The sequence below is a fragment of the Centroberyx affinis genome, unplaced genomic scaffold (assembly GCF_046629955.1).
Source record: "Centroberyx affinis isolate AG114_WGS23_722 - 3 ecotype Tasmania unplaced genomic scaffold, CSIRO-AGI_Caff_v1 ptg000299l_1, whole genome shotgun sequence".
NCBI classification, from domain to species: domain Eukaryota; kingdom Metazoa; phylum Chordata; class Actinopteri; order Beryciformes; family Berycidae; genus Centroberyx; species Centroberyx affinis.
The window spans coordinates 222,501-234,857 of NW_027278977.1; the positions used below are offsets into that span (position 1 = coordinate 222,501).

At 44.0% G+C, this 12,357-nt stretch overlaps 1 protein-coding gene across 1 annotated transcript in view; it reads right to left on the reverse strand.

The window, feature by feature from the left end:
• csmd2 (CUB and Sushi multiple domains 2) overlaps positions 1-12,357 on the reverse strand; it is a gene marked incomplete at its 5' end in the record, with an annotated part of 223,670 nt that overhangs the window by 65,070 nt on the left and 146,243 nt on the right. Inside the window, 5 exons of the mRNA XM_071515056.1 lie at positions 2,169-2,282; positions 4,585-4,701; positions 5,671-5,865; positions 9,790-9,977; positions 10,556-10,694. Of these exons, the coding sequence (XP_071371157.1) occupies positions 2,169-2,282; positions 4,585-4,701; positions 5,671-5,865; positions 9,790-9,977; positions 10,556-10,694 (753 nt within the window). The remainder of the gene's footprint in view (positions 1-2,168; positions 2,283-4,584; positions 4,702-5,670; positions 5,866-9,789; positions 9,978-10,555; positions 10,695-12,357) is intronic.

Sequence of the window (12,357 nt, forward strand, 5' to 3'; positions counted from 1 at the left end):
AGGGCACACTTTACAAATTAATGTATAGCATTTGTTCAGCGATATGGTAACAGTGTAAGTAATATGAAGTGCATTGATGTTAGCAAGAAAGGTGGTCAAACTGAAGTGAAGTTGAATTAAAATTGACTTTCCAATCACACTTTAAATGAGGGCCAAGTGAGTAACAACAGCCTTGTTTGAAATCAATTTAGAAATTAGCATTTAGATAAGTCTCCTTGATTTCTTGATTCGGTCCTTTTGTCCTTTCCTCCTACATCCTTCCTCCTTTCCTCGTCGGTTATCATTGCTACCTTTTTATTATTCCTTTATTCAGCTCTCTCTTTCCTCGTTCTGTTTGTCACCGCTGCCTCTGTTAATTCACAATCATTACGTTCCCTTTTCAAAAAAAGAGCCATTTGTCTCACCGGACATGACAGACAGTGATGAAAACAAGCTGCTGAACGCTATACTTAGACGTTTGCCGTACTATGCTTTTCAAGATCAGCTTAATCACAGCCAACCGCCTTGTGTTTTGACTACTGTGATTTCACATGCTTGAATAATAACATCCTGCCATCTACCAAAACACACATTACTCGACTGTATATATAATGCACTGCGCATAATGACAAACAGCTTGCATACTTAAGCTGTGTGGGTGAATTTCTTGCTTTGTGTGCTTGCAGGTGCGTGCATATATGTGTGGGGGTGCATTTTGTGAGTTCAGCTGTATATGCGTACGGCGTGTGTGAGCGCACGCTTCTGTATCATGAGTAATTCATGCTAGTTTTGTCTGCGTGCACAAGTGCCTCTGTGTCAGTGTCTGTGCGGGCTAAAAGTCTCTCTTCCCCTGCCAAAGTGTGTCAGTTCTGCTCTGCCATGCCTGGTTAGAGAGCTCTGTGAACCTGCCGCTAGGAGCCCACAGTTAATATAGCCCCCTTTTTATTGAGCTGTAAACTGGATTTTCGGAGGCTGCCCTGGACACAAACCAAAGTAATCATTTTGCTTTTGTCAAGCCACAGAGCTAGGGCAGGGTGAGATGGAGAGCTGCCCTAAACTCACACGCCTTCCCTCTCGCCCCCTCTTGACAACTTTAACCACCCCCCCCCCCCCCCCCCCCCCCCACCCCCCCCCCCCCACACACACACACACACACACACACACCTACCACATTGAAGCTGTTTCTTTTGTAGCCAGTCAAAAGTTCTGACATCTAGCAATTCCGCGCGTCCGCAATTTTGCGACTCTTGCAAACGGAAAACCCACCATCCGCCTTCATCTCTCACTTTTCTGTTGACCAGCTATAATGACCTTTTTTCCTTTATGCTTTTCTTCATTTTTTCAGTTCTTTTCATATCTGCTCTGTGTGTGGAGTGTGTCTGTGCCTATGTGTGTTCTTGTACTTCTGTCCTTGTGAGAAGTACAAGAACATCTTGAACTCATCCTTGAATTCCAGATGAAAGTGAAAGTGAGGACATTTTGGCAAAATGAGGGGAATTATGGTTGGTCCAGACTTCTTTAAGGGGTCAGCACTAAAGTTTAGGCATGTTGTGGTGAGGGTTACGGTTAGGGATTAGGGAATGAATGTAGCCAATAGAAGCTCCTCACAAGTACAGTATGACAAAAGTGCGTGTGTGTGTGTGCGAGCGTGTACACTTGTCTTCCTTTATGACTTCAGGTGTGTGTATTTTTGAGTGTTTACATGTATGCACGTGTATGCGCACGAATGCGGATGTATGTGCATGTGTGTCTTAGTGAGCCTGTCTGCCGTTATGTTGCCCCGGTGACTCTTAAGTTGCTGTTGTCTCTGTTGAGTCGTGTTTTGCAGCTCTCAGGAGCCCACCTACGGCCACGGCAGTTCTGCCTGTGTCAGCAATTTGCCTCGCAGTTTAACTGGAGCCCTATGAAAGGGATGGGGCTAAGACAGCATCTTATTTAGTCCCCTGTCATGTTCAAAAAACAACGGCTGGGAGATGAGAACAGATAAATCAGTTTTGTTCCTTTGGTACATGCTGTTGCTGCATATGAAACAGAAGTCGTACAAGCATGTCTTGCCTAGCTGCCGTTTCATCCGCGTTGAAATAGTCCCTAGCTGTCTTTCACCTCCCTAGTGTTTCATACCTGCTGAAATATTCCCTATAGTGCCTATACAAATGTGTGTGTGTGAAGGCGTGTGTGTGAGCGAGTACCTGTGTGTGCGCCAGACAGCGAGCTGAGGACACGGGAGTGCTGCGTCGCTCCGTCGTAGACCTCCACCACGTCATTCAGAGCCGTCTGGAAGAAGGCGAATTGGCTGAACACCACTGAAGAAGACAGAAAAAAAAAACAGACAAAAAAAGGTCCACGTCAGAGGAAATGAAAACCCCTTTGGAGGAGTGCAGGTGAAATTAGCGACCGCATCCTTCCCCCGCTTTCACGTTGGCGACTGCAATCATAGGAGTCAAATTGAGATGCGCATGATCTATTGGAGTGATACTGAAAACTCGTAAAGTACTTGTTGCCGCAGTATCTGCATTCAAAAGAATATTACAGCCCGTTTAAATCAAAATGTCTACTTTAAAGCATGGGGGATAATACCGCAGGATATGGCAACACAACTAAAAAAACTATATTACACAGGGAAGATCAACAATTCCATCTGGGCTTGATGACTTGTCATTAGTTGAAAGGCTTTGGCAATGACAGCCAATCTGCTGTACAATGTGAAGCTAAAGCTGTACTATAGTACTTTCATCCTTTCAATCCACCCTTTCCACTCCTATCGCTTGAGCATATTCAGCACTTTCAGGTCCAATATCTGTCTGGTTTACTTGTATGGAATATTACAGGTGATAGAGAGAGAGAGAGAGAGAGACAGAGAGAGAGAGAGAGAGAGAGAGAGAGGAAGGAAGGAAGGAGGAGGAACATAGTGTTCTCCATTAGGTGTAATGGCAGGGCCCTATCTGCTGACTTATACTTGTTCGGCCATGACTCAGCAAACTGCTCCATCTGCGTCTCCTACTCATCTTCAGCGCTCCCCTCTTTTTTTTCCTCCCCTCTTTCTCTCTTTATCTACGCTAAGGGAGCCAGCGGATACCGTGGCACCCATCCTGTCCTCTCCATTGAGGAAAATAGCCTGTCATTAAAGCGGGTGCGCGCGTCAGCCTAATGGGAACCGGCGGGAAACGAGGCGAAAGGGTTTGTGGTTCCGCACGATAAAGTGCGCTGCCTCGGGCCTCGCTGCCATTTGCCAAGGAAATGCAAATGCGGGCTTTAATTATTTCCATTTCCTCTCGCGCTTTGACTTCGCGGAGTGAAATATGTTGCCATCGGGGTCCAAGGGGGACGGGTGCCCTGTAATTTTGGGACGGTGCCGGACCTCCGAATGGGCGACATGACCTCCGTGTTTAAAAGATCGGGGTGAAGTACCCCAAGGCCGCCGCCGCCGCTTGCCGTAAATGAACAATGATGGGAGCTGAGCTTTCCCTTAGAGAGGTACACTGTTGATACCTCATTAGGGAAAGAGAGGGAAGAAAAAAAGAGGGAGGATATAGAGACACACACACACACACACACACACACACAGAAAGAGTCATAGAGAGAGAGCCAGGGAGACATTGCAGGCAGTGTGGGTAAGTAAGTGTACCATATGTTTGCGCATATGTATTTGCATGTGTGAGGTGTGTCACACTTCTGTGCTGTTTTTGCTTTCCCAATATTTGCTGCTCCTAGAATATCAGAGATCACATATTGGAAGGAAGCTGTGACCTTTAAGATGGAAATGCCAAAAAGTAGTGGAACGCCAGGAACTCCGGAGCTTCCAGACAGCAATTATTTGCTCTTCCGTTTGAATGTGTGTGTGTATGTGTGTGTGTTTGTGTGTTTTCGTGTGTGTGGTATGGCAGACAGACATATGCCTGGCGTGTAAGATAGTGATTAAATTGCTCCACCAAAGTAACGGCAGGGTGTGTGAATGCCACTGAGACACACTGAGATATAAGAATGACTCTATTATGTGTTTGTACAAATATATAAAAAGAGCTTCTGTTGCCTTCATTTTACACAAGGTTTCTGGTCCTAAGGCAAGCATGAAGTAAGTCTCTGACTAAAGTGCTTTAATTGCAAGTGAAGAAGACAGCGTGCGGGGGAGCCTTTTACAAGTTTTGTACCAAGATGTTTTCTCCTACGCACCTGTCACTAAGAATATTCAGGTGTGAAAAAGCCCAATTGTTTTTCTTCCTTCCTTCGGTTTTTCTTTTTATTTCCATACTGAAAGACTATGTGAAATACAGTGAGACACTTGAACATAGTTTGACTCTGATAAAGACGGTTTGCGCATCAAAACGTTCGCTGTTGGAGCTTCAATGAAAGACACATATAATCCGTGCGCGCCTGTCTCCGCGTCTTTGCCGAGACGCTGATCTGTACCTGAAGACAGCTTGTTCCGACCCAATTTTCCTTGTGTGTAAGGAAGATTACGACCCTCCCCCAAACACACACACACACACACACACACACACATGCAAAAGGCTGCCTTGAGAAATGAACAAATAAGAGAGAAAAAACACAAATTCTCTATCCATCCATCCTACATGTGTTTATACTGTGTGCTTTTCTTAGCCTTACCATAGTCCTTGGGCACGACCACAGAGTACAGACAGGTTCGCGCGCTGCTGTAGTTGCCAGGGTAACCGGGAGACAAGACCACTCCCTCCAAACCCGAGTACTGTCCACCGCACGGAGCTAGAGAGGGAGAGACAGACAGAGAGAGAGAGAGAGAGAGAGAGAGATGCACAGTGAGACAAAGAGAGAGATGAGAACACACATGAAGAGACAACCAAAAGGATAGGGTGGCGGGAGAGGGGAGGAATAAAGCCAGTAGTGTAAGGTTCCAATTCTCTCTTTTTTTTCTCCCCTCCTTCTCCATCCCCTCTGTTCCGTCACTCCTAAATTACTTTTCTTGTCTGATTGGGCTTCGGGTGGAAGATGTCCCTGGTGTTTGCCACAGTGAAATTGCAATGTTTTCCAAGTGTCCCTCTGGGTTAGCCTGGGAGAGATGAGGCTCGAATCTCCTCTCCTGCTCAAAGCCCCTAAAACCTGCTGTGCTCACGCTTGTATCTTTGTGCATGTTCTCATCCTTGTGTGTGTTTATGTATGTGAATGTGTGTTTTGTCTGTTTTCTTTTGTCGGTTTGTCTCTGCATGTATATGCATCCGCACGTCTATGCGTGTGTGCGAGTCTGTGTTTGTGCGTACAGCTGTGTGTGTGTTAGCATGTATTCCAGCTGACATCTAACCGAAGCTGCGCCGCGTGAGAGACAGATTCTCTGACGCCGGGGAGCTTTAACCAGCTTTACAGGGTAATATACACCGTGAGCATCAGCCCCACCATGTGCATGTCAAAGCACCGCCGGGATAATACAGGTTTCACCTTGAGTGTGAGGAGGAGCTGTGCAGATATGCAAAAAAAGAAACCAGAAAAACAGCTCTCTTTGAACTGAAGATTAAATTATAGCAGCAAAAATAGAATAAAAGCTACACCCTTACATGTGTACGCACATTAGCAAAACCCACACAATCCTACAAATATAAACCGCAGGGCGAAGCTGTGCACATAATCACATGACCACGCGTGCATATTTACATGTGATAAATCTATGGGCACAGATCCGGTTTGTGTTCCTAACAACCGTCTCCAGATGTCAGTGTTTACCAATGCAGATGGGTTTGGGTTTGTTCCAGCTGGGCTTGCTGTCTCCCCCCATGATGCAAGTGAGGGTGGGGTCTCCCTCCAGTGTGTAGCCGCTGTCGCAGTGGTAGGTGACGGTGGAGCCCAGCTTGAGGTCGGTGCCCACCCGCGTGCCATTGCGCACCAGGCCCGGCTCAAAACAAGACTCCCTAGGGTTTTCTGTGGAGAGAGGTAACACGGCGGAAAATCAGCGTTGGATAGGAATGCATGTTGGTATTCAGTAAATGGATTTTTATATCAAGTTGCTGAGGCGATGCTTGAATAGAAATTGTTTTCTGCCTAAGGTTCCTGATATTTGCAGATTTCTAAAACGCAACACACTGTGATCTTTCGTTCTTTCTCGCTTGATTTTCTTCCTTCCATCCTATCTCTCTTCCCATCCTATCTCTCTTCTTTTCTTCCCACCACTCTATGCTTTCCTTTTTCAGTAAATATATCTCCCTGACTGCCACTTTTCTCTCTAGCCCTTGACAGTGCCCTCTCATCTGTGGCTGCTGGAGGTATGTATGGCCGTGCGGACAGACAGGCAGCTGATTGAGAGTGGCATTGCGCTGGCCCAAGGTCTGCTGACGGCACACAACCGCCTCTCACACAACGCTTTGCTGTGCAGTCAACTAGAGAAGACAATGCACATACGCAAGCTTTCTTCCTCTTACTCTCTCTGTCACACACACACACACACACACACACACACACACACACACACACAGACATATACACAAAGTATCGAACCACATATCAATCACCACCCTTGAGGTCGTAAGAAAGATGTCTTGCTCAATCTACCACTATGTTGCTCTTAGGTGGAAAATGTGCATATGAGAGGAGGCCTGTCAATTTGGCAGACTTCACAGCCCCAAGCAATTTAGCTCAATCTTAAACACAACACAAATGCCCTGTCTGATCTAGCCGGGCTGCAAACTTCAATATTTGGTGATCGAAACACACACACATACACAAACATCAATAAAGGTTGTCAGTCAAATGTTTTCTTTTGTCTTTGTTTTCTTTTGGAAAACTTCAACTCACCTTTCAACATCTGATTAAAATAAGTAAAAAAGAGATTGAGCTATCTCAACATCAATTGGTAGAAAGCAAACTTTAAATAGGTAACAACACCTCAAGAGTTATTAAAGCATGGGTAAAGCATATAGGTAAATAGGTATAGGTAAAAAATGGGTATGATATAGGTAAAGTGTGGGACAAAGCTTGGGTGCGGTTTGGGTAAAGCGTGGGCACAGTTGCAGATTGTACGCTTTAGTAACTCATGCACAAGCTTTACTCAATCGTGGCCGCGAATTAAAAAATATTTTTTCTGATGTTTTTCTGATGTCACCTGGCGGGCTCCATACATTTTTACACATCAGTACATCAAATTAATTGTGACAAATTGGTATAATTACAGTAAATGAGACCATGGTGGAGATGATTGATAGCCTCTATCTCACGCATGGTGCTGTTAGCGCTAGTGTTTCTCAACATTAAGTCCGCATTTCCCATAAACCTTGATGCTTCCTGTCACAAAGAGGATGTTGCTACATCCCCCCCTCCCCCTGCCTGGCATCACTGCGTTTGTTTTCCCTTATTCTTTACTGAAGAGAACAAACTTGTTATTTTTCCATGGGTCTTTCACTTGTTCCACTATCTGCTGTTGAGAGAAACATTTGCGCTGGAAGAACAGCACCCTCTTCCTGTTTCGTGCCATAACACAACATCCCTTTGTGGCAAAAAGCAATCCAGCAGATTTCCCACAAAATCCGACCAGTGGCACAAAATGTAAAACGCAGCATAGAGGCTGGTAGAAGCTGCTAATCTTCTCAGTGATGGTCTCATTTGTTTATAGTAATGATATCAACGTCAACAAAATGACATGGTGATGATTTATTGATGTTAAAACGCTACATGTAGCACCTTTAGCAGATGTCCAGTTTCTAGTTCGCGACTGGTTTTGACTCTCTAAACCCTTGCAGATGGAGGCCTGTTGACCAGACAGGAGGCTGCCCTTCATGGCTGAACAGAATGCGAGGGGAAGACATGTGGTCTGCCCGTCCCACAGGCCCCCCTCTCCGAGGCAGGTCAGGCCTTTAGCTGCGGCTGATCTGGGCCTAAGCTTTCCCTCGCCTCCTCCTCCATTAAACTAGCAGACCTGGCAGAGGACAGCGGAGGCGTGATGGATGTAGCTGGCACCAGGTCCGGACCGGCCCTGGACACAAGCCGGTGGTGAGAAGGTCGGTCGCCACAGTGAAGTTGGCCGGTTTAACAGGCCTTGCCCTGGGATATTTCTAGGTGTGTGAGAAAACTGGCGAGAGGCATCATCTGTTTCTGCAGCTCCTCTAAGGAGTTTAAGTGATGTGATGTGATGTGAAAGGGAGTCTTGAAGTGGGTGAATGCATTGGATTAGACAGATGTGTGGGCATGACTGTGCTCACATGTCTGTGCTTGTGTTTTTCTTCTTCCGTGTGTATTTATGTGTGTGTCCAGGTCTGTGTCTGTATTGTTTGTGTTATTTACATGTGGCTCAGGCATGAGAAGTTTTGGCCCACACATTCCCTGACAGTGCCTAATCAGACATGGCCAGGGAGACAGACAGAGAGAGAGACATAACGATTGCTGGGTAAAGAGGCTGACAGCGCCTCAGGCAGATTTCGTAATGCAATTTTCAGCGGCAGGCTGACCAAATACTAGCCGGGCCAACTCGTCAACTTGCTGTTTCCTCACCAAACAGACCCCAACCCACGGCCAAATATGCCTTTGTGCCGTGTTGTTTGTCTGAAAGTGAGGAAGTAATTTATGTATTATTTGGTTATGGTTCATTAGTGTGGAGAATTGGAAGTGGGGAGAGGGGGTTTTGCTGAGCCACACACTGGGTCCATCTGCTCTACCAGATTGGCCATACAATATCACACACTGTACCACACACTGCAGTAAATATTGTTAGGAGTGAATTAAGGGGTAGGCTCTGTAAGAATGTGTTACCCAAAACGCAGTGTTTCTACTCCATTTATGTCCAATTTGCAAATGAACTGCGGGGTTATATCCAATAGGCAGGTAGACTTCTGAAATCGGTTGAATTGCTTATATAGATCTAATCCTTCCCTGTCTGCACACCAGCCAAGAAACAGAGAGCTAGGGGTCAATCTGGAATTGGTTAAATGTCTGATACCTTAAACAGCTCTAATTGAGGCTGGGAGATTTAGGAAGATTTAGCACTGTTCTCTCAAGCAAAGCCCTTAACGAAGCTGCCCTGTCTAATTTAGAGCTTGTTCAGCGTCTGAATATTTGTTAGCAGAAGGCTTTAACACATTCTGCGACACAACGGGCACCAGAGCGTTCCCCTGTGAGGCTGAAACACAACCGCAGCAAATGCAGATCTGCTGTGATATCCGTCAACCAACTGGTCCTCTTTCAAACACGTCTTTGATCATCCCGCATCATGTGTGCTGTGCAGTGCCGTGTACCTCGCGTGTGAGCAAATAATTCTGGGTCCCCCGAACAACATGTCGCGGTCAGCACGCTTAGGCGCGAGACAACAAAAGGCGCTCGCTCTAATTTATGAGAAGCCTTTCGCGCGGCAGCGAGGCATTGATCAAACGGAGCTTAAGCACACATGCTGTCGGCTTTTCATTTTCATAATTCTTGTTTAGTCGGCCGCTAGAGGAGGTGCAGATCGATAATTATGCCCAGACAGACCATGGCGCAAACGGGAGAGTGGCGATCAGGAGCAGAGAGGCCCCATTCTTTCTCCGAAGCAATTTTCACACTGCTAATCTCACTCGCTTTGGACTTGGAAACAAGAGAAAGTTAAAAAGAAACAATGTACAAGGTCGATAAGCAGCGGAGGGCAAATCCATTCCCACTCTGCCAGAGGGAGATTTTCGAAACATGAATTATTTGGCTCGAGTCGTGGGAATAAAACATCACATATTTAAAATCTGCAGAGCTTTGTTCACAATTTTAAAGAAACTAGAGCTGGACAAATCTAACACACAGACACACCACATGAACATTTACAGTAGCTTGATCATTTTGTCCAACAAGCGAAATATCAATGCAAGTCGTTCCTCCCACCAAAAAGTTGCACACCTGTGTACTGCAGCACAAATCCATTGCTGCTGAGGGAGGCGTCACTTCGGAAAGCCAGGAAGAGCGTGTTGGAGCTGCTCTCGATGCGATCTGGAACATCTGTGCCATAGAAACTACCCAGCAAGGGGCTGAGGGAGTCCGGCCCGTCGTAGATGTGTAGGAAGTCATAACTGGGCTCTAAGCTGAACCTGAATACAGGGGTGCAAGGAATATTGCATTAGAAAGACTGCAGTTTAGATGAGCAGTAGTTACAGTGACAACAGAACACACCTCATTAGAATAATTTGGAAAAAATTCACTTCTTTATATATATATATATATATACTTTTTTTTTTGTATGGGGTAATAACATGATTAAAGGAGCTGCCTTTTGAATGCTAATACTGTTTTCCATGTTGTGTTTTGTTGCCAATTAGAATCGGTGCAATTTTGATTGTTTTATTTGTGTGTGTTGTTTTGTTTTGTTTATTTCATTTTGAGGTGAAATGTTCTCATAAGCCCCTTGGGGATTTTTATTATTGTGTTTATCTCACCTGCTTACATTTCTCTTTTTTCTTCTGTGTTTTTTAATTATTGAATTTTATCACTGTTTTCATTACTTCACTTGTGTCTAAACTAAACTAAACTAAACTAAACTAAACTAAACTAAACTAAACTAAACTAAACTAAACTAAACTAAACTTGTAAGGATCAAGAATTATCATGGATTTCAAACATATTCCAAACATGCAGTATATGCTGCAGTCTGTATATCATTAGAGCTTACTGGTTGAAGTTGAGAGCGATGACGTAGTCTGGTGTGACGGTCACTGTCCAGTCACACTCCCTGCCATGCGGGTACGGCTCTGGATACTCTGGAGACAGAATCAACCCACTGGGACCAGTCAGGTTCCCTCCACAGGGAGCTATCAAAAGGGACAAATGGATTGAAAACACAATTAGCAGTAGTAAATCCACTAGTTAACAACATGAGAACCCTAATTTTGCAGCTACTGTATATTTATCCAAAATTGAGTTACCACACTGCAAAAACAATATCAATTTTAAGAAGTAATTTAATCTTGTGCTGAGTCTTAATATCTTTTTTAATCAAGTGAAAAACACACTTGTTTTCAATGCAAATCAACTTATTTCCAATGCAAATTAAGTGTTATTTTCTTCATATTAGTAAACTGATCTGCATTATCCTCGATTGTTTCATTTATTGACACTTTGTAGAAAATATGTGTTTGTAGAAAATCTATGAAACAAATGAAACTGCATTGAAAAGGAGGGGAATTATGTCCCCAACTGGCAGAACTATTAACTTGTTTTAAGGAAAATATGATTTTAAGAATGACTTTAAGACTACATTTCTGGGTTGGACATTTTTTCACCGCACATTGCTTAATTGCATAAAAACCTGGCAATGCTGATCTCAGTTCTAACAAAGCACTTGAAATGCGATGTGAAGAGCTGAAATATAGTTAGAGGAAACGCAGCTTGAGCCAACACGAAACACATGTGTAGCAAGGCTACATAAAGCTCTAAAGACTTTAAATAAACAATAACAAAGAAAGTTGTGAGTCCTCCTAAGTTCTAATTGTTATTTACTCTCTTCTCGTACAGCAAGTCATTGTGGTGGAAGCTTAATTGAGACGCAGCTAATGCCTGTTGACACTGGCTTGCCAGGATCTCACCTGTAACTCTCAGTGAACTGGCCTTCCCATAGCCTCTGTTTGTGTTTCCAGAAAAAGCTATCAATCTAATTAAGCCGAGCACTGATTAAACAAGGCAGCTAATTACGACATCTTAATTGCCATTGTTAATTACTTCACATTGTTTTCTGGAGCACCAAGTTAGTGCAATTATATCTCTATGAAAAAAGGACTGTAAAAGAGTAGAGGTCTGACTGAGAGGTCTGTGTTGTTATTGAGAAGCAGGCTAATCAGATCTCTCTGTCTCCTGCAGTGACTTCAGGAGATGTCTGGGGAACGAGGCAATCGGGTTTGCCACTTAAGATTCACCTCAGGAGTCTGTAAAGTAATCGTGTCAGGGCCTATCTGTATTGGCTACCTTTTTCACAAAAGTCAGTCAAACAACACAGGTTAATCGGTTGTTGTATTACAGTAAATGGGCAAGTTATATGGCAAGATATACCTCAACGGATAACTTTTTTTCTTTCTATACTGTGTTATTCTATAATATATCATGACCACATTAAGCTTACAAGCATTTAAAAAGTACATTTCCTTGAGTAAATGTGTGGACTAGCTGAAATTAACTGAAAAAAAAAAGTGTTTAGAATTTGAACACCTGATGTATAGTCACACTCCACTATTCATGGAGTCACTATTCATTCTATGGGAAAAAAGGAGTATGAAGTGTTTTTCAAAAAAATCGATATATCCGTGCATCTCTAAGTACCTGAACATTTAAGTCTAGAGTCTGCAGCATAAAGTATATAAAAGTAGCAAATACCAACAAAGCTTTGCAGAGAACAACCTTACTACTACTGCTACTCCTACTACTAATAACAATAATATAATCATAATGAAATAGTGGGACTAGCATGTGTGTTGTAGCGAT